The 21,900-nt window shown below is 39.5% G+C and overlaps 4 protein-coding genes across 10 annotated transcripts; 3 read left to right on the top strand and 1 right to left on the bottom strand.

The window, feature by feature from the left end:
- Positions 1–419: 419 nt before the first annotated feature.
- On the bottom strand, positions 420–4,581 carry RB195_006061 (uncharacterized protein; the record flags this gene model as incomplete). 3 transcript variants are annotated; one of them, XM_064178938.1, is made up of 15 exons in its annotated part: positions 420–462; positions 755–844; positions 1,203–1,289; positions 1,356–1,465; positions 1,640–1,720; positions 1,802–1,922; positions 1,977–2,081; positions 2,754–2,835; positions 3,013–3,114; positions 3,246–3,407; positions 3,757–3,910; positions 3,965–4,083; positions 4,162–4,273; positions 4,324–4,442; positions 4,503–4,581. In XM_064178938.1, the coding sequence occupies 15 exons, from the start codon at positions 4,579–4,581 to the stop codon at positions 420–422; spliced, it is 1,566 nt and encodes a 521-aa protein (XP_064035936.1). The 3 variants fall into 3 exon arrangements, with proteins under 3 accessions (XP_064035936.1, XP_064035937.1, XP_064035938.1); XM_064178937.1 differs by having other exon boundaries at positions 3,983–4,083; XM_064178936.1 differs by lacking the exon at positions 420–462 and having other exon boundaries at positions 739–844.
- Positions 4,582–5,002: 421 nt separating this feature from the next.
- On the top strand, positions 5,003–6,647 carry RB195_006060 (uncharacterized protein; the record flags this gene model as incomplete). The annotated part of the gene is made up of 6 exons (XM_013448067.2): positions 5,003–5,109; positions 5,168–5,253; positions 5,309–5,388; positions 5,494–5,661; positions 6,045–6,222; positions 6,526–6,647. The coding sequence occupies 6 exons, from the start codon at positions 5,003–5,005 to the stop codon at positions 6,645–6,647; spliced, it is 741 nt and encodes a 246-aa protein (XP_013303521.1).
- Positions 6,648–9,011: 2,364 nt separating this feature from the next.
- RB195_006059 (uncharacterized protein) lies at positions 9,012–9,605 on the top strand (the record flags this gene model as incomplete). 2 transcript variants are annotated; one of them, XM_064178935.1, is made up of 2 exons in its annotated part: positions 9,012–9,361; positions 9,496–9,517. In XM_064178935.1, 2 exons carry the CDS (start codon positions 9,012–9,014, stop codon positions 9,515–9,517), a joined length of 372 nt encoding a protein of 123 aa, XP_064035935.1. The 2 variants fall into 2 exon arrangements, with proteins under 2 accessions (XP_064035935.1, XP_013303522.1); XM_013448068.2 differs by having other exon boundaries at positions 9,012–9,605.
- A 1,801-nt stretch (positions 9,606–11,406) lies between these two features.
- On the top strand, positions 11,407–21,778 carry RB195_006058 (uncharacterized protein; the record flags this gene model as incomplete). 4 transcript variants are annotated; one of them, XM_064178934.1, is made up of 17 exons in its annotated part: positions 11,407–11,469; positions 12,735–12,852; positions 13,089–13,204; positions 13,376–13,489; positions 13,578–13,682; positions 13,767–13,841; positions 13,935–14,048; positions 14,135–14,276; positions 14,793–14,899; positions 17,588–17,740; positions 18,387–18,541; positions 18,599–18,706; positions 20,323–20,437; positions 20,496–20,618; positions 21,182–21,247; positions 21,298–21,401; positions 21,652–21,778. In XM_064178934.1, the coding sequence occupies 17 exons, from the start codon at positions 11,407–11,409 to the stop codon at positions 21,776–21,778; spliced, it is 1,905 nt and encodes a 634-aa protein (XP_064035932.1). The 4 variants fall into 4 exon arrangements, with proteins under 4 accessions (XP_064035932.1, XP_064035931.1, XP_064035934.1 ...); XM_064178933.1 differs by lacking the exon at positions 18,599–18,706; XM_064178932.1 differs by lacking the exons at positions 11,407–11,469; positions 18,387–18,541; positions 18,599–18,706; ... (3 more) ...; positions 21,298–21,401; positions 21,652–21,778 and having other exon boundaries at positions 12,738–12,852; positions 17,588–17,746.
- Positions 21,779–21,900: the final 122 nt, after the last annotated feature.

Genomic DNA, 21,900 nt, shown 5'->3' with positions numbered 1-21,900 from the left:
CTTATTTGATTGTTTCTAGACTCTTGTTTGTTGTAATTCTGAACGAGCTAGTTCTTAGTTTTAAACTGTAGAAACCTACTTTTTATTGCACTCGCTGATACATTCTTCTTGTTTCTGTCTTCTTTGTTGTGATTTACTCATTCGTAATTGTGTAGAAAATTTACTGTTACATTTATTGCCCAGATTCTTCTCTCGTAAACTTTTGTGCTCTCTAGAACACCATATTTTCCTTGTCCATAACCTCATAAGGATTATTTTGTCAGCGCACCTTCATCTGAAGTGCCAATTTTTGTTTGTTTTTTTTTGGCATATAGACACTATGAAAAAAAAATATAGATGGTTCATATATCGTTAATGATAAATCTCTCTTTTATGGTTCTGAACAATAATGACAACAGTAAAAAAGTAAGCTGGGAAAGTCAACAACAACAGCACTGATGGATCCGTAGCATACTTGACGATCTGAAAGGTCAAGCGATTTTGCTATAGCCTTCTTTGTACAGTACCTTTTTTTAAAATGTAAATACAGCTAGATCGAATGCGGCTATTTCTTCCCATTTAACCAATGAATTGCTTCCTCTTGGTTCGTTTTTCTGCTTTCTTCTCTACCTCACTGTTATGTTCAATAGATATACTAATCAAAAGACTTGAGAATAACTTGCGTAAGACTAAGGAGGAAGCCATGACTACGTCACTGTCGTCGAGTATGCTATGGGTCAGAAACAATAAAGAAGCATTTCAAGAAAACAGAGACTTGAACAACTCATTCCGCGATTCGTGACTCCATTCCATCATCTCTGGCTTAGCAGGGCAGAAATTGACTAATTTTGGTATCGGCAGGTATCTGAAATACACGTATAATATTTAAGATGCAACTCATTTACTTCATCATGGACTGTATGAACCAATTTCATCGCGCAAGGCTCTCACACGCGACATACGAAGATGTATGCAAGCAACGAAATTCGCCTTAGGGCAAGCTTCAGAAAGCTAGCCTGTGGATCAGCTTCTCTAATAGGTTGAAATGAATGTCACTCCCATCGCCGCTGAGTGATTTGACGCTCATATACATCGTTTTCAAGCAGCTACCAACTTCCTAGGGACACTCGTACATACCATCTCGAGTGCACCAATCGATAAATTTGGATGGAACGTAGTGCTACGCTACAGTTGAGAGAGAGAAAGAACCAAGTCCAACTTACTTTATCTTTCTGTCTTTAGAAGCACGATTATCAACATATTTCTTCTTTTTCCGTCTGCATTTCAGTTTTTGCATCTCAATATAATGTCTAAAAAACGAAATGTCCATTTGCTTAGAAATTTTACTATTCAAGCGGCAATATTAACTTATAAACCTCGTCATTGCTACCGGATCATGTGTAGTGCTTGTTTTCTTATCTATCAACTCCTTCAAAAGCAACTGATAAAAGTCGTCATCGTCGAAGATTTCTTCATCTTCGTCAGCCTTAAAAGGGAGAACTCATGCAGTTTTGAAGAAACAGAGAATTTTTTCGCATGATTTGTTGTTCTAACAGAGACATAGAAGAAAAAAGTGGAGAGAAAGTAAAAACTAAGGGGAAAGAGTCACAAACACATGTTGAACAAAAGAAAGTACGAATGTCTTTCCGATAAATTTCACCTCGACATTTCCGCCAATCCTTTCAATATCAGATCTTTTTGTTCGACACCGCTTCAACACACGTGATTTATCGGCACAAATCTAAATGACTTTCCATTGCATACGTGCACACAGTCGAGCATGCATACAGAAGAAAAAAAACCAGGCATACGGTGCACTTACCTTCTCGATCTGAGTTACGATGTTCTCATGTTCAAATGCTGAGAAGTCATTACTGGCGTTCTTTGAGCGACGAGATGAAATCAGTTTCGTGCGCTCATCCCATTTTAGTAAAGTAGACTCTCTGAAGTGGTTGGAGTGGGAGACAATAAGGAAATCATTGGGGAAATATCCCTACCTAAATTTGGTGAACTTCTCTTCATTTTCACAAATGCGTTTACTTAGTGATTTTATATTCGTAGACTGAGTCTGCACTACTCCAAACTCATCATCTTCCTCTGCTCTGAAAAGGAAGAATGCTATTCAGTTCAGCTTAAAGGCGCATCCCGATCTGGGGGTGCGTTTGGTTGATCGGGATGGGAGACTCGGGGGGGGGTGATCCGTCCTTTTCTATTGCCGTAACGGCCCGGAATCGGTTCGTTTGGGCACCATTTTGTACAGGGTTCGTTGGAGCGCGCGTTTGTGCGGCGCCGTTTCCGGTCCTTTTTTACGGATTAGAGAAATGGACGGTCCCTCTCCTGTTCCACCCGTTCGAATACTCCACCTGAAATCCGTACCACCTCAGATTCGTGGGGTGATGCCTTTAAACATCCCTGATACTCGCAGTATAAAAACGATAAAGTGTCAGGCGGTAATCGGTCTGCTTGGGATTTGCGTAACCACGTCCACTTTAATTTAGAATCGCTTGGAATTTACGAAAGTGTAACTGGCCTATAAAATGACTTGCGGGGCTAGCCGATGTATGACGGCAGTGTTTTTTTACTCCCAAACAAGTCTTGTACCAATTTATCAACCCCGGAGTGATGAAAGGCTTGGTGAGCACTAGGGCGGATTCGAACCTCCATTCGATCGTATAGACAGCAGAATCTCTTACCGACTGGATTACGCCCACCCCTATACTCGCGGTACACATATAAGAGAACAGCAAAATGAGGTTGTCCCTCCGAGTACTGACCCAATAGAACAGCGATCTTCCTTTTTGTTGTCCTTTTCGTCCTCGCTACTCTCTATTTCTTCATCGTCGGAATCTGCAACTTCTGAAAAGTCTATGATAGAATAATAAGCAATAACAACCAAAACATAGATACTACTGTCAGCTTCAACTCAGTCAGATGTTACAAGGACATCTTGACGTTGCCGGATCACGTTACCGTGTACTGTTAATCATTTAAAGTAACCAAATTTGTTAACGTTCACTGTGAAAGATTTTGGACCTCCATTTCCTGTCATTATCGGTTTGGTAAATGATGAGGATAACAGAAGAAGTCTTTCCGCCTCCAATAACCTCGAAAGTAACTTGAGTGCATTTTTCTGAGCTGAAATGTTGAATATATTGCAACTACTTTTATGAAGTGAAAAATACACGTAGAAACAAATAGAAGATAACAATATTGAGCATTGCCCATGTTACTCAAGGAAATCAATTAAAACAATAATAAGCACCCACATAATTTGAGGTTTTTCGAAGTCTCTTCGTCAGCTTCTTTCATAAGATCTTTGGCCAGTTGTCCGCGTGGTAGTTGATTGAAGGCCGTAAGGGCGGCGTGAAGTTTGATTTTAACATATAACAGTTGTTCCCATATCTCAGACTGTGTGAGTACACATTCGGCTAAATACACTCTTATATCTGTTATGCTTAGTTTGTGGACATAACCGCTGACATAACTGCTTGTGAACGTGCATTCTGGATAATATTCTGAATTTTAGACTAGTATTGCTGACGGCAAATGCTTTGTTACTATCTCTGAATACCGTCATCTAACATCAAGAAATTCCTGCAAGATTTCTAGGAGCAAATGAAAGGAAGACCTCAAAAATGAGAATTTTTCTAACCTCCTTGACTAATCCATCCTACATTGTGTGGAAGACTAAGAATAGAAGTAGAAAAGGATATGCAATGAGCAGAATTTGGTAAGGATGGAAAATAGTGGTAAAGCCACTAGAAACGTAATACAAACCTTTTCGTCGTTGCTTATCTTGGTCCACATCTTTCATGAGGTCTTGTACGGTCATTTCTTTTAATATGCCATTAGGAAGTGCTTTCTGTTCTTCATCATCTTCTCCACTCCCTCTATTACAATTACTGTTCGCATCGTTATGAACGTTACCAATCTGCTGGGTCATCAGTAGATCAGAAGCTGAACAAAGAAAACGAAGGTAACTTACAGATGTTGCAAGTACAACCTCATTTTCCGATTCACATTCCTCATCACTGTCATCATCAACTTCTTCGTCATCATCACTTTTTTCTCCCATAACACAGTTCGTTTGTTCCCCGTCCTCGGCTAAATCCGACGAGTTAGGTACTCATATAGGCACTGAAAGAAACGTGCCGCAAACAGAAGCAAAATCAATCATCTTACAAGCTTGGCCTTCATCAGCACTGTGCTCTTGAATATGTCCGTTTTCAAGGGCATGACAATCAGCTATTCCTGTCATTCCGGAGAAACCGTCAAATACGTCATCTCGGGAAACCTATGAGCCAGAGCGCATATTCTCAGAGACTTTGTCATTTGGAAGTATACCTTTGTTCCGCTATATTTCGAACTGCTATCAACATCTAAGCATATAACTTTTCGCCGCAACATGGGCGCATCGCTCTCTTCTGCGCATGTGAGCTTAGAAATTACCATTGAAGAAGTGCCTGAAACCGAAAAGACGGATACCATCCTATCTGATGAAGTAGAAGTGGGGGGAAAAAAACCGTCAACATCTTCATCCTCCAAATCCGGCAATTGAAAAACTGGTCGGGCAAGCTGCTCTATATCCTTTAGGAAAGACATCTGAAATGTGTGACGTGAAGAAATGTTTTGCCTCAGTCTCACAGAATCCGCGTAATTACTAGTCGATAGACTGATGCAAGCAAGGTTGAGGGGCTAGAAAATCAACAAAACAACAAAAGGACAACAAAATGGGACACAAAATCTTTCTAATCTAAAGATATAAATTTAAGCTACAACATGCTCCAGCGAACACTTCGTACTTGCTGGATAACTCGTACACAGGAGTAACGTTGGTGTCAAAAGATTGCACAAGATTTCTGTGCACACGAGTGGACCTATCCTTGTATTTTGCTGATGGGAGGGTAGAGTGGTTCATGCGCCCTCCAAACTTTCTTTTTTCTTTTTCTTTTTGTCAAGCTCAGACTTCTGCTCTTGTTGGTGGCCTTTGTCTACTTGGTAATATTGCAGTGCTTCTGTGAAAATGGCTCTTCGTGTTGATTACGAAGGAAGCAACGATGTAGGAGTTTTCTGCACATTAACAAACAGCTACTGCCTCGTAGGAATCGGAGGTACTCAGAATTTTTACAGGTTAGTTCCTCTAGTATTTTATGTTTGCTATTTTCCCTAACCTGGTAAAACTTTGTAGTACCGTGGAAGCTGAATTATCTGATATCATCCCAGTTGTTCACACTTCCATTGCTTCCACACGAATTGTAGGTCGTGTTACCGTAGGTGTGTACTTGGACGTCAGTAGTTTCTTTTGCTTTGTACGAACCATTAATTCCAGGAAATCGTCACGGTTTATTAGCACCAAACGCCACAACTGATCAAGAGCTGCAGCATTTGAGGAATTCACTTCCGGACGAGGTTACATTTTTTTTCAATGCAAGCCGAAAGCTAGGAGGCGATTCTTAGATCCTGGATAAGACACTTTTGAACATTTTTTTGATCTTCATCGGTATCACAACTTAGGTGAAAATCCGTCGAGTGGATGAACGCTTGTCTGCACTGGGTAACGTCATTGCATGCAACGATCATGTTGCAATAGTGCACGCCGAAATTAGTCAGGAAACAGAGGAGGCTCTCGTCGATGTCCTCAATGTAGAAGTTTTTCGAGTCAGTCTAGGACAAAATGCCCTCGTAAGTGTTCAGTTAGTTGTCTTACTACCCAAATGGATGAAGTTATGATATGTTCAGACATCTTTTGACTGAGAAATATTTTGCAACTCCTCATATATACAATTGTGTTATGGACTATTATTTTGTACAAAAATCAATAGTTGTTGTCAGCTGACGCATGAGCAAATTTAAAAAAACCTAAGATTTCTTGCTGTTGATTGTTTTTTTCTGCGAGAGTTGGTAACCATTCCGTTCATTTGATATATCTTACTATTTCTCTTTTCGCGGTGATATTATCACGTTGTCAACCTCCGAAGGCTTGAGTACCTACGGTTTGTGTTCAACTTTGATTTATTACCTTGATGACTTTACTTCGGATGTTTAATGTAATCGTCTTGCTTAAGGTGGGATCCTACTCGGCACTTTCTTCGCAAGGGTGCTTGGTAGCTGCTCGCACACCTCCAGAGACACAACGAGAACTTGCTGCTCTGTTACAAGTTCCAGTCGTAGCTGGTACCGTTAACCGTGGCTCTGAACTTATCGGAGCTGGCTTGTGCGTGAATGACTGGGTAGCCTTTTGCGGTAAGAATTTCTTCTTTTGATTTCGTTCTCTTGAGTCGATTTTAGAAGGGTTTATTCATTATTGTTCTCCTCCGTTATTATTGTTAGAACTCAAGAAAAGGAAAGCTATTTGTCTCGAAATTTTAGTTGTGATTACTCTACGTTATTCTGTGTTTGTGCTTTTTTCCTTTGTGTCTATCTTTCTCAGTTTTCTCTTTTGCCTTGTTATGGGATGTTTTACTAATATTTATTTGAATAAGATAGATAGCGTTTAATTTCATAAATTAGACACCAGTTAATGAGAATGAACTTGTTTTTTTTAAGGTTTGGACACCACCTCCACCGAACTATCAGTTGTGGAATCCATTTTCAAGCTCGGTGACCATGGTCAACCAGCGGCAATCAGCACTCAACTCAGAGATACTCTAATAGAAAGCTTGTTGTAGGATCTCTACACAGTTCTCTTTTCTTCGTTTACTGTTCTTCGTTGTTACGCTGTCACATGGGATGAGAAATTGTTGCTTCAAATGTTGTTATTAAAAAGTATCTGACTTGTTTATCAGATTATTTTTTCTGTTATTGTTTTTAAGCCAGGCCAGGAGTATCTGCTGGAACGGTTCAAGTGTGCGAGACAAGCATTCACTTCTTCTATTAGTGTAAATCTGCAGTTTTTTTTTTCCAAAATTCCCATAGATCATTTTTCTACGTTCTAAACCTGCGTTTGACAAGCGCTTTTTTTTGCAGCTTATTTCTGTGCATGATTTTAATGGTACTCAAGGAACTTTCTTCTTAGATCATATGAGATTCTATAAAAGAGTTATTCTATGTATTCATGGATACTGGAACCTTTCAACCACTTTTTTTTAATCTCACACAAGTCAGCAATACTCTCTTAATTTCTTTTGAAAAAATGGCACACCAACTGAAATGCAGTCGAGTCAGAAGGGCAGGGCTTGTGGCGTAATTACGTAGGTGGGCGCTCGCAGTGCCATCCCACCCAAATCGACTGCGATAGTGATTACAGCTATTTAGGGTTTCATTGCACCCCTTCGAGGGTACCTGTGCAATAGCACTTCCATAAGGTGTGCCTTCTTGGCTGCTCCAGTTCTGCCTCTACAGCTTTGATGGGTACCGCTCTCCAAAAAGAGTCCTCGGTTTCTACACCCAGATATGCGACGCCGCACGTGCGATTCGGCGAGCAGCGTCTGAAACGAGTTTGTCTAGGTCAAAGTGATGTACGAACTTTGGCATAATGATCCACATTTTAAAGCGCTGTAAAAGCGAGAAGGATATACGTAGAAAAAAAACCGCATATATTTCTGGGAAGTAGATGAAATGTTATTTTATTTATTGAGTTCTGAAAATTACGTCTGACAGATTGCGACTGCTATTGTCAATAAATTGCTGAAGACGTTCCGGAAGTTCTTCATCACTTTTCGAGTTTGCTTCAGCGACATGATGTCGGTTTCCTTCAGCATCATGTCCTTCAAATGCTCAGGCGATTGAGGACGATGTTTGAAACATTTGCTTCCGGTATCCCAAAGGAAATGTCACATGCCCTTAAATCTGGTGACCGCGCTGGCCAGCTTACTTCGTGGAAACCACGCATACTCGTCGTCCAAATCAGCTGGTTTGGCGCGCATCTCCGACATTTTAGCGTACAATTCACAAGTCACAGCTACAGTCGCATCAAAACGAAATGAAACACGGCCCAGCTGCTTAAAGGCATCACCCCAACGAATCTGGGGTGGCGCGGTGTTTCAGGTGGGTTATGCCTGCACGGGATCGTAAATTATGTGGAGAAGGGTGATCCCGTCCTTTTCTTCCTAATTGCCGTGAAAAACGGTCCGCAGATGCGGCTTCGAGCGTTCTGGGGCGCAACTTCCTACAACGAGTTCGATTGGAGACTGTGCACGCGCTGCATCTTCCGGGCCGTTTTTTTTTAGCGGCAATTAGAAAGAAATAGACGGGATCACCCCTCTCCATAATCTACAATCCCGTATACGAATATTCAACCTCAGATTCGTGGGGTGATGCCTTTGATTCTGCGGGCAGCATAAGCGGTTGCGCTCGAAGAGGAGCGGTGGAGCGTAGCGGTTAGGATCGAGTGAGGACTTGTTCGACCATCGTTCATTGCCGCAGGCTGCGATGGTTTGCCACCTCTATTCCAACTGCTATCTCCACCTCGTCGAGCGCAACCGCTTACACAGCTGCACCGTGCTTCATGTCCTTTTAACTCCACTATACTTTCGCATTATCTTATTTAGAAATGTATGGGCCGATCATGCCGATTCTTGAAACATAATAAATAAAATGGCGTTTCATGTGCTTTTCTGAAACAGATTCGGTTTTTTCAATGTAGATTATTTTCATTTTTATAGCGCTTTAAAATGTGGGAGACCATAATGCCCCACTCTGTATGTTTTTAGGATCGATCTCACAAACAGCATTCCATTAGATGTGAAAGGAGAGCACGCGTCTTTCTTCGATTTTTGTTGTCTTCAGATACGCGCAAAATGGGGGAAGACCTGCATTGCTGCTTACGATTGTCTCTAGTGATGTAGAGGAAGGGACAGCGTGTGACATTGAAACATGTTCTTGGTTTCTCATTCTTGCGTCGGTTGTAGCATGGTTCCTTATCAATTTTTCGTTGCCCGGGTAGTCTTCGCATTAACCGATCGATAGTGGTCGAACTCGACTACCAACTACATTGTAGTATGATTGTTGCGTGACATTTGGAGAAAGACGCGACACCTCGTCCTTCCTCCTTTTTCAATCCGCTTCCTCCATTGATGACGCAGCTTCAAGAAATGCTAGACAATTTGGCCAGGGTGCTTAGCAGTTACGCTGGCCGAGACAAAGTTGTCCGATCTCTTGCCTTTTTCCTCATTCTGAAAGCCCAGTCGTCACCAAATAAGGAGGCTCTCTTGGCTCTCGCCAAACAATGTTCTGCAGCACGTCTGGTATTGCGGCAATTCAATCATCCGTCTATGATTAAATCTTGTCAACAGTTGTTGACTACTGAACCCACTGATCCTGTTGATTATGCTTGCTCAACGGCCGTCACTGGAGTTTACACTGTGTACGGATTCGTGGAAATGTTTGCATGGCTCGCTGATGCGAAGATAGTTGCAATGGATGCTGGAAGTTTGTACAGATGGTGCGTATATCTTTGGATCACCGCTTTGATTGCTGGAATTATCCGTCAAATTCATCTTATATTGAGAAAAGGATGGGAGAAGACCAGTGATGATATTTTCACCCTCGTAGGGCTCACGAGTGATTTTATATCAGGTGTGAATTCGCTCCCTCATAACATTCTCTGGGCTGGGAAGCTTTCTTCTTCTCAAAGCGCTACATTTTCGCTCATAGCTTCTCTGGTTGGACTTTATAGGTTGTTCTGAACACCTATTTCCGTATATGTTTATTTATGTAATGTGTTTGGCAATTAGTTCATTGTACATTCCTACAAGTTTCTATAGAAGTTGAGCGTTATGTTGTTATGTAATTAGTCCGTCTAGATCCGTCGTAATTTCGGTTGTTAAGGCTGCAGTTGCTTGGAAACACATTGTGTTATATTTTATATATTTAAAACGCATTTACACAATGAAATGTAATGTGTAAAGTACGTTGTATGCGGTAATGTATCATCTAATACTTTCAGTTCCCAGTGAATACTTTCGAATCACTGGTTCTCTTTGTGCTTGTGAAAGAAACTCTGTCAAGGGTGTGTACGTATTTGTGAAAATTTGTCAGAGATTTGTATTCAATTAGTGTCGTTGCAGTGTGATGTAAAATTGTTATTTTGGTACTAGTTGTTGCTTGTTTGCGGATATATCCTGCACGTGCTGAAGGTTTACGTAAACGTGAGTCGCAAATGAACTTCGCCAGAATTTCTCTGTAGCCATTCTATGTACTAAAAGTAATGCGGCATATATATAATATACATATATATATATGTATATATATATATATAATATATATTTGTCGGTGCGTACACCTGCTGAGAGAATGCTGACCGAAGTAGAACAGTCAGGCGCAATAATTAGGTGAGCATACATTCCGAACTTTCACTGCTTCACATACGTAGACATGTTCCGCGGAGGCATTCGGCGCCTGCTCGTAAAGACAATTATTAAGTGGTTCTATGTTGTACTGATGTAATCTCACTAATAGCAAGCGTACAGATTACCACATATGAAAAGGGGAGCGTTGTAAGCATAGTATGAGTGCACTGATTTGCTCAGGTCCATTATTAATACTCGTAATAGCAGCTGTAACCAACTTCAATTTCTTCGGATTGTTCTTATCATTTGTTGGATCCAAAACTCGGCTTTACACGAAGACAAATACTTCGAGATTATAGATTTACTGCAACGTTTGAGTCGTTTTACAAAGCTTAACGAGCGATCGCAAAGAGAAGGGTGTGAAAACATCTTGCAATGACTATGGCTGAGTCCCGCAAATAATATTCAATGCGCGCACTTTCTGTACGCAGAAACTTCGAGAGTGAAAGTGGTACGGAATGACAACGGTGTCGATAGTATAGTCGCAAATAAGATGTAAACATGCAACAATCACTTGACATTTTTGTGGTATTGGTGGGATTTTATTTTTTTGTCTTGTATTAAAAGCTTTTGACTCTTCATTCACTTTTGCTTATATATTTTTTGCTTTGTGTGTTCATAGGTGGCGGTTTAAATATGATTTCCAGAATAAATATGCAAGGATATAAAGTGAATCAGCACAGAAGTAAATAATGCCGCAAGAGGGTTACGAAAAATGCGAAGTATTATCCAACACACTTCCGTTACTAGATTGACGTTGCTGTCCAGCTAGAAATTGCTTGTTTCTAGGGTGCATTTCGCTAATGTTCTCATATTATTCTTAATTTCCCATGTCATTCCTCCCATGCAGCAGACGCTACATGCGGGGAATGCGAATAATGCCCCAGAACAGTATCCACGTGTCACTGAGATCTTTCGCGCTCTGTGGCCAGCGCTGAACTGTGTTGTCTGGTGTATGTTCGTTCTCTCATTCTCCGTTTGCTGGATTTTCCCATTACGTCCGCATTTTAGGATTTTTGCTGTCAGTTTTAGGCTGTTGTCATAGCTCAACACTTAGAGGTTCCACGTAGATGGTGCTTCAGTAAATTGGGCCTCTGCAGTCCTGTTCTAGTCAGGTTCATTGTTGTCAAGAAATTTGATGTACGGACACTTTTACCATTCTGTGAAGCGTCAAAGAAACCATTGTTACCAGAACTTGACCGTGAGTTCTGAATGAGAGCGTTTAAAAAAAAGTGGGAAGGAATCAGCGATCAAAGAACTGATCTTGATACTAGACTAGTTAAGTCTTATGTGCTATTCAGATTCTTAGGTGCTAAAAAATGCACAGTTTCGTTCGTTTTTTTTTCATTCTTCGCGATATGTTGCGGAAATTCAGATAGAATAATCACTTGTTTCCATCTGTTTATGCTCTTTAGCCTGTTAGTGTAACAAAAGTTTTTTTTGAAATGTCTTTATTGAAATCGAGTGGAACCTTGGAGGCTTCCAGTTGTTTTAGTTTAATCCTGACTTTTCATTTATGAGTTGAGCTTTCCAAGTTTATGAGATGAGCTTCCGAACTAGCTTATATTCGATCATTTGCATAGATATTCACCAAAACCTTCCTTTTTTGTTTGTGATTATGCAGTTGTCCTTGCGATGGTACATATTACGCTAAATATTTCCGAAAGATTCCATATATTTCTATATAAATCTTGTACTTTCTACACGAGAAATGAAGTGGACGGAACTTCATTTGTTTGTGGTACACTTTGTTACTCATCAGTGTTTGCAGTTCATGCTGTGAACAGTTAAATATATCCGTTTCGAGTTCACGTCATATTTACACATGTTTCATATAGTTCCACTGAGATTTCAGTGAAACTATATGAAGTACAACTGCGGACCACTCCTTAAAGTCGGTTACGTCACAGTCAACGCAGCTTGTATTCCACGGTATAATGATTTGTTGCGGTCTTTTTCGACTTTTCCAATGTGAACGTTGACTGATTTTGTCTCTACCTTCCTATAAATTTGTATTCTCCACACATTCTTTGATTATTCTTTGACTCACATGCTACGTTTGCATACTTGCACTGGAATGACCTGTTTTTTTCTAGACCATGATAGATGTGAAAGTTCTTGCAAACGTCAATGTTTCGCGATCTCATTTCTTTGGAATGTGTTTGCTTATGTGCACATTATCAATTCCTAATGAATGACATGCGGCACTGTTTCGTTGACAGTATTGTTTTTCTCTTGCTTGTACTGACAAAGTATAATTGGTTTTATGGGGAATAAAACCTGAACTTTTGTGCGATCTTATATGGAAAAACTGTTTTCGGTTTTAATTTTCCTCCCGCTTTTCCTCAATTACGGTCTCTTTTTGGGATTGTTATGATCACATTTAAACTCGAACTTTTATTGATTTCCTGACTGAATGTCTTTTCTCTTTTTCGGTAATCTATGACTAACAGTTGATCATTCCAGATAATGCGGATTCTAGTCACGGGGGCAGCCGGATTCATAGGAAGTCATACTACTCTTGAGCTTGTTGAAGCTGGCTATGATGTGATGTGTATTGACAATTTCTCCAACTCAGTCTCGGGTAGGTTTGGTTACCAATGCCTTGAATTGTCTTTTGTTGTTTGTTGCATCACTTTTTTGTGATCGAAATCAAATTAAGGATAGCTTCTCAGAGAAATTACTCCTTAAATTTTCTGTTACTAATCCATGAGTAGTTATTGTTCATGGTCATTATTAAAGATACTAAAGATTTCCTTTTCAGTCTAGGTAGTTAACCTAGATATTTCCAAGTTATACCCCACTATGACCTAATTTCAGACGACAAAGGTAATGCAGTTTCATTGTTGCGAGTGGCAGAACTAGTTGGAAAGCCAATTCCTTTTGAGAGATGCGATGTATGCGATCTGGAGAAACTGGATGCAGTTTTTGCTAAAGTATGTCCCAAGTTTTAAAACAACTGGAGACTTTCGTTTTCTTTTATTTTCTTTGCATTTTTCTGCTTCTAGTATGAAGTTTAGTTAGTTTAAAGATGCTGAAGTGATCCAAGTTCTGTTTCATGCCTTATTTTCTTGTTTTCTTCCCGATAATCACATTCTCCTTTACAGGGTCATTTTGACGGATTAATACATCTTGCAGCGCTGAAAGCCGTTGGAGAATCGGTGGCCATGCCTTACGAATATTACTCTAACAATCTCATTGCTAGTCTCAACCTCGTCAAGGTAATAGTTACAGCATTTTGTCTGAGCGTTTTAATTTCAGGTAATAAAACTAACACCGTAAAATCCAGTTCAGTTTATCTGTTTTCAGATGTGTCAGAAATATAATGTCAAAAATTTCATCTTTTCTTCGAGCGCCACTGTCTACGGGGTTCCTAAGGAACTCCCCATCACTGAAAGCTGTCCGACTGGCCAAGTACCTGTTGAACTTTTTATCTTTAACTTCTTAGTTGCCTAAGAAAATTTTTCTTTCAAATAACTAACCAAAAAACCAAATTAGGGAATAACCAACCCCTATGGTCAAACAAAGTACATGATGGAGCAGATACTAATAGATGTTGGGAAGGCGCATCCTGTAAGCTGTTTCCTAATGTTGAACTTAGTTCTAGAAGTTATTTCTTCCTAACGGTCATGTTTTCTTGTACAATATATCTATCTTTCTGTTTAGGACTGGAATATTGTGTTACTGCGATATTTCAATCCTGTTGGCGCGCATCCTAGCGGGAGGATCGGTGAGGACCCGCGAGGCATTCCGAATAATCTAATGCCTTTCGTTAGTCAGGTCCCGATTTAATGCTTTGTTCCTATTAAATTCTCTTTAGAGAATTGGTTTTTGCTATTCGACTTCAGCAATTTCTTCTCATTTAGGTAGCTATAGGAAAACTACCTGTCTTGAAAATCTTCGGCGACAAATGGGATACTCCAGATGGTACGGGAGTACGCGACTTCATCCATATAGTTGATCTTGCACGTGGTCATGTCAAAGCACTAGACAGGATCAGGAAAGAAGGTTAACAGTTGTTCACTTTTGTAGGAATATCGTCCTTTATTTTTTTTTAAATGACAAATGACGAAAGGCAATGATATGACGCTGTCTAACACCAAACCACTCATCCAATTCCCTCTATTGTTCATAATATCTTTTTAGTATTTCAATTATCCACTATTTTAGTAGATTTGCTTCTCAGCAGTTCTAACATCTGTGTTCGATCGCTAACATTGTTTACATCTAGCAATGCCGGGAAAAAAAGATGAAGGAGCACGCCTAGATGTGTTTTGATCCAATTAGGTAGCAATTTGAACGCTTTTTGTGGTGCCGCTCCACCAACTCGCTTTTTACTGCAATTCCGAATAATTGTTGGTTCTTCGCCATGATCGGAATCAAAAAATAGCTTTTTTCCTGAAGAAACTTTAGGTTTTGCGAACATGTTTCTGCGGTACAAGTTGAGTAATGTGTTCGCGAAAGTGCATTTCTCCCTGAATTTGATCCTTCTTTTACGTTAGTGGGCTAAGACTTTTCTCTCAGGTCACATTGGCACAGAAATCTACAACCTCGGAACCGGTACCGGCTATTCGGTGAAAGAAATGGTCGCTGCATTTGAAAAGGCCAGTGATAGAAAAATCCCTACGGAGGTGAGTTAACTTGTGACTTTCGTGTAAGGAACTGATCTCGCAGCCAAAAAATACATGTGCAATTGCAGCATGACTGTTTGGAAGTTGTGCATGATCACTTATGTTTGTGTAGCTTAGGATAACTTCCTTGGCATAGAATTCTCTTCGCAGAAATACTGGGTGCGTTGTTCGGGTCTTGATCATGTTATGGTGATTGGTGTTGATCACGTTATACTGATCGATCATTGTATGGCCACGCCACTCTCACTCGGCTGCGGGAGGCTCCGCCCCTTGAGCCAATGCTAACGCGCCGCGAAATTCAAAATGATACACCGAGAACTACTTCCTCTGTTACTTCAGAGGAATAGACTCGGAGAAAGGTAGAAAATGAGTGCCTTGCAGTGACTTGCGCACTCTTACCTTAAAACAGACGAGGAGAATATCACAATGAACCTTAAACCAAGAAAGAAAGGAAGAATGATCTTGGAACTTTAAACTGAGTAGGGGATGAAATTGGAACTTGGGCTTTTTGATCATTATCTTGCAGCTGAGAAAGATAACTGGTAACTAGGTTACTGCATAGCTTATATCCTTTCTTCTTACTCTGTCCAGTTTTCTTCTCGTTGTTCCATTTGTTCTTTCATTGATCTCCTTAATTATTACTATCACATTTAATGTGAGTTTTCATTCTCTTTCTCGTCTATTACTTCCCCGTTTTACTTGATATATTTTCAGGCGGACTTCTTTCAACATAATCAATTTCCCTGCCGTTTTCATTTGATTCCCATAGTATCAAGTATTGACACAGTACCTAGACACCCGCTTTTAAGCTCGCTACTGTTTTAGCTTTAGTAACAGGAGAAGAAACGACGTTATGTTACGTTATGTAATAGCTTCATCAGAGCCGAAGTGCTTAAGCAAGCTTTGATTTGGTTTCAAGCTTTTTGAGCAGAGGTTTGAGGTTGGGAAGTGGTAAAATTCGGTAACACAAATGGGCGATCGCATAGACTAAAAACGGAAATTAAATCAAACTTTAATGTTCAATATTCAGAAAAGTGTTCATTGTCGGCACATTTCGAACGTTTACTCAGTCCAAACTTTGAATATGAAGGGAGTTTGATTTCCCTTTCTGTCTCCAAAATTGGTTGAATAGCAACAGAAAACAGCTCTTCCAAGGAAAAAAAAAACCCTTGGAAGCAAATCCAAAGATACCAAAAAACAAAGTCGATTGGAAATATTTACCAATGTTGGAGCTGTATCATCCAGGATGTTTTGTAGAAAAAATACTTTCTCCTATTAGAAAGAGGTACTGGAAAATAGTCTTTACTTTCATTTGAGAAAGCTCCACTATTTTTTCTATGCGAATTGTGTTCCGTTAGCTTCCATGTTCTTGTCATATATTAACGTGATATAAGTGCCGATTATCATGCAGTACGGATTCTCTAACTTGGAGCCAAGTAAGCAACACAATTACATGCTGAGAAGTAAAGACAGGATGAAAAAAGGAGAGTGACGTTAAGAAGCAAGAGTGAAAAACAGAAACAAAAACAAGGAAAAAAAGAGAAATGAATTTACAAATTAAATAAGGTAAGCAATGCAAGTGCAAATGGAAAAACGAGAATAAGAGAATCAGAGGAAGAGTAAAAGATTTTAGCTATGGAGTTACCTTATGTGGTCGCCGTTGGCTGGATGATAAGGACCAAAAAGCCTAAGTTCCAAGTTCATGCCCTACTCAGTTTGAAATTTTCGTCGACCCCGATGATAGATAAGGGGCGTGTATAAAGTGCCGTTTGCTGTTATGGTTATTTTTGTTGCATAACCACTTGTACCGTCCAGGAGTGCGGCAGACAATGCTCTTCCCACTCATTTCCTCGCTCACATTAATTCCACCATTCTTTGCCTACTGTACAATAAATATATTCCACTGAACCACCGTCTCAGTCTGTTTAATTAGGGTAATAAAACCCTAGGTCTCTAGTCACCCACTTTACTCTACTTTACTTCTCAGCTGCAAGATAATGATCAAAAAGCCTAAGTTCCAATTTCATTCCCTACTCAGTTTAAAGTTCCAAGATCATTCTTCCTTTCTTTCTTGGTTTAAGGTTCATTGTGACATTCTCCTCGTTTATTTTAAGGTAAGAGTGCGCAAAACACCGTAAGGCACCCATTTTCTACCTTCCTCTAAGCTTATTCCTCTGAGACAACAGAGGAAATAGTTACTCGGTGTACCATTTTGAATTTCGTGGCACGTTAGCACAGGTTCAAGGGGCGGAGCCTCCCGCGGCCGGGTGTGAGTTTAGATACGAGTCACCACTCTCCATACTTGGAGCGTAGTATATCTGCGGGGGTCAGTCGATTTGTGGAACCTCCAAATGTTAATCAAAGGACCTTGTTCTAGTTATTAAAGTTAACTTTGAGTTTGCTCAGTTGTGTGCTTCAAGAAACTGTGTAGTCCACAAGTTATATCTTTTATATATTTAGATTTCTCTTCATGACCTCTCTAGTTAGGGTTTCAGAAATCCTGGTCCGCTTTATGCAAAGAGTTTTTGCCCGGTCTAGGATCTGTTTTTTTCGAAGGAAAATTGCAGACTAATGTTCAATTTTTGGAATTCTGATAATTTGCTACTGCATTACTTTCCTGTTTCGTAATTCACATTTTGGTGGTGATATTTGTTTTTGACAACCAAAGTAACTAGTTTTTTTTTTCAGATCGGTGAACCCCGTACAGGAGATGTCGCAGCTGTTTACTGCGATCCTTCGTTGGCTTTGAAAATGTTGGGTTGGAAGGCAGAATTTGGTCTTGAAGAGATGAGTCGCGATCTATGGCACTGGCAGAGTATGAATCCTAATGGTTTTTCTCAAGTATAACAATCCAGCTTGTAGACTAGAGCCCCTTTCCTTTTTTTTTCTTTCTTGTCAGAAGGTGTAATACTAAAGAACTTTAATTTATTTCTACTATATACTAATTAATTGATTTAATGTATTGATATTGAGACGTTCTATTGAGATGATTTCCATTCCACCATATTGCCTCTTAGAGTGCCATGTTTTTATTGTATGATGTATTAAAATTTTTTGTAATGAGAGTTCAACTATGATAAAATTTTTAGACTTTCAGCTATGCGATTTGATTGTGGTATAACCAATAAATATTTCAGTACTTGTGACTTCTTGCAAACTTGGCATTGTTGTTCATGCTCATGGAAGATGTTTGTTCTTCCCAGTGCTACTACAAAGTATGTGGTTAGGCAAAAGTTGTAACCTTAGCTTTTATCCCTATTCAACAGTAATGAGTACGAGCAGTTTTTGTTTTCACGGATTCAAGCCTTTTTTGCTTTGGGTAGGTTTATTCAGCGCGTGTGGCTCTTCATTCTGTTTTCACAGCACAAAATCACGAGAAGCCGTGACCAGAGACAGAGACAAAACAGTTCCCATGTTCCAATAGTTCCTAGTGTATTTCTGAATACAAACAGCAGGTTCGATTGGGAAGTGCCGTTTTGCGTTTCAGGAGCTCTTGTGCAATATGTCGCTGAATGTGGGTGTACTTGGACATGTTGATAGTGGAAAAACAACGCTGACTAGAGCTCTGGCCGAAATAGCATCCACTGCTGCCTTCGACAAACATGCTGAAAGTGGAGGAAGGAGGAACACTCTTGATCTTGGGTGAGTCGATTACTTTTTGATGCAGCTACAGTCATCGAAACAACCGGTTTTATATAGTCGGCTTAAAACGACAAGAAATAAAAGTGTAATTACACTAGCGGTCGCTTTGGAGGCTCATAGCGTCTTGCGAGCGGTCTGCTTGGCAATTTGTGAAAGTGACGTGAAGTGACGTCACGCGGATCGATATTGGCCGCAATTTTTTCTTTGTTTTCATATTTTGCTTTTCTTTCTGGCGTTTCGTCTTTTAAGTTTCCTTTTCGTATTTTTCTTATTTTCGCTGTATTTGCTTTTGTTATGTAGATCTACACTGTATTTATATTTGTCTTAAGTTATTGTATTGTTCTTGTTCATATTTTGTTCTTGTATTTTGGTTCGAAATTGTATTTATTTCTATGCTAATGTTCTTTCTTTTGTTTCTTCGCTTATCCCCCCTCCTTTACAAATAAAGAGAGCATTAACATGAAACTAAATACGCGAGCAAAAACAATACAATAACTAAAGATCAATACAGAGACAACATAGATGTACATAACAAAGGCAAATACAGCAAACTCAACAAAAATACGGAAAAAAGAAACTTAAAAGATGAAAAATCCAAAAAGAAAAGGAGAAAAAAAAAGAGAAAACAGTTTTAAAAAATGCAGCCAAGATGAATGTGGATGACTTCACTTCGCATCACTTTGGCAAATTGCCAAGCACACCGCTCGCAGGATAGTGCGAGCGGTCAAAAACTGCGTTGCTCCAGCGCGACCGCTCGTGCAATTACACTCGTACTTCCTGTTGTTGTGGCTCGAACATAGTACATTTTTGCAAGCCCTCGCATTCGCGGAGCAGCAGTGGGACTAGTAAAGTAGTAAATACTAGTAAAAAAAGTACTAGTAGTTACTTTATTTTACTAGTAAAGACTAGTAAAATAAAGTAACTAGTAAAGTAGTAAATTGTAAGTAAATAGAAATAGTGGAATAGTATGAGGTGAATAGACGTGTTTCCATTTTAATTCTACGCTTGTTTGAGAAAACGGCAGTACAGTTTTGGTGATAGGTTTTTGTTTTTTATAGCACTGTGTAAAATCACTGGAATGACTTAAAAGTGATAATTTTTACTCATTCAGATACTCTACAATGTTGAATATTAAGATATTAAAATTTACAATATTAAGATAGAGATCGTATTTCAAACAGATCCAGTTACTATCCTGAGTCTGGAATTAATGTAATTTGTCACTGTTGTTGGTATTTCCACTTCGTTGCCTCAGAAAAAGTTGATGGGTTGAAACAGACAAAGCTTTTTGCGCTAGGGCAGATACGTAGCTGCTATTTCTAAATAGAGAAGAGTTGGTGAACTTATAAAAAATAATTCATGGGAACTTATAGTCCGATCAAAACGACATGAAACATTTGCGTGCGCGCTCGAAACGGCGCGGTGGCGGCAGCCGTTGGAACCGAGGTGGGACCATCGCAAACTGTAGCGATGGGTGGTGCTAGCAAAGGTTCCAGTACGCTACTAGCCGCTACGCTCAATCGCATCGGCTCGAGAGAAGCCGCGTACAATTGCACCGTGCTTCATATCGTTTTGACTCTACTATAGCTTACTAGTGAGGCTAGTAGTTGTAGCACCTTTATTTTCAATGGTGGTTCAATTTCAACAGCAATTCAACTATTGTTTCAAATTCTCACAACATATTAACAGATGAAGGTGTTTTTTTAATACTTGTTGGCAGCCACTGATTTTCTTCAGTCCATTTCTAGGGTGAATAAATTCTTATCTGCTATTACTTTAAGATTTTCGTCCCTCATCGTTTCTGGTCGCCGGCTTGCGTTAATTGACTGTCCCGGACATGCAGGACTCATCAGGGCAGTGTTGTCTGCAAGCACCGTCTTTGACATGGCGATTGTTGTGAGTTGTATTGTTTTAATTGTCTCTAAACAATTTTCACTGGTTGTGTCTTTTTGAGGTTGTGGAAGCATCGTCAGGAATTCAACCACAAACGGCGGAGCATCTTCTTCTATGCTCTATTTTCTGTCCTAAACGAGTCATTGTTGTGCTCAACAAAATTGACTTGGTGAAAGAAAATGAGGTTAGATTTCATTATTCGATAAGCTAGTACTAAGGATTTTCTCTCGCTTATTTCCGATTCTCCCCCTCTATCAACATGTTTCGAACATGTATTCTTTAATGCCTAAATTTCATGTTAATGTTGTTATCGATGTTTGGAAAAGCACACCTTTTGGCACTCCTCCCCTTTCCAGCTTGTGCTGTCTTTGAGAAACATTTGTAAACAAATATTTTCTCATGCGATTTTCCTTAAAATCGCGTGTGCATCAGATAAGCCTCTGTAGCAGGAGAATGACCTGCCAACCCACCACTCCTCATGCTTTAAAGGGCCAACCTTGTTGTGTAAAATTCAGGCTAAATTCTAGTGAACTCTGTTCCATCTTGTTCTTTTTTCTGTTTTATGGCACACCTTCAGGTGTTTGAATAAATAAATAAGTAAGAACTGTTGTATTCTACAAAATTTTTTTAAAAAAAGATATTCATCGAACAGGTCAAATATGCTGGTATTACGTCTCTCTTAAGAATTTACAGTTCCAGTTAAATTGTCAGATGTACTAAAGCTTTCTTAAAATGAAGTTTTTCCAGATTCCTAGCATTACGAAAAAAGTGAGAAAAGCAATCATTGCATTAGGAATTGCAGAAGAGTCTCCGGTATGTGTGTATGATTCCATGTGGATCGATAAATTGTAATTGTGTTGCAGATAGTCCCTTTATCTCTACTGAAAATAGAAGAAAACACCCTTCATGAGTTAATGTGTGTTCTGACGAAGAGTGTTTATGAACCACTGAGGGAAAATTCTGGAAGGTATAGTGACAATTTTCTTACTGTTTGTTTCTACTTGTGCGCTCGTACGGTTTCATTTACATTTCCCTATATTATTTCATACCTTGTATGTACGTACACGATTTTCTAATTACAACATAGTATCAGCGCGTAATTCTTTCTGTTCTTCACAGCTGCTGGGTGATAAAAACATTTCATCATATTTCTGGACTTACTGTATGCTCCTCATAATAGCATCGTTTTGATCTCGATAAATTTTGGCTGGGTTCAGGCGTCAGTGTAGGAAGAGTCTGAGCTTTATTATAGAAAGGTACGGTTATTATATGGCACAACATTTGACAGAACGTTATGAGAATCCGCAATTTGAAACTGCATGCACACTTCTGATTTCTAAATAGTAACCAATTAGCTATACTACTGTTTTGTAGACTGCATATTTAAGTGTTTATCGTGCTTTTTGCACACAATATGTTTACTGGAATATGTTTGTATTGCGTATCGTAAATAACGTTGACAATTT

The sequence above is a fragment of the Necator americanus genome, chromosome I (assembly GCF_031761385.1).
Source record: "Necator americanus strain Aroian chromosome I, whole genome shotgun sequence".
Taxonomy (NCBI): Eukaryota; Metazoa; Nematoda; class Chromadorea; order Rhabditida; family Ancylostomatidae; genus Necator; species Necator americanus.
Note: the sequence above shows the minus strand (reverse complement) of the source record. Positions and strands in the feature narration are given on the sequence as shown.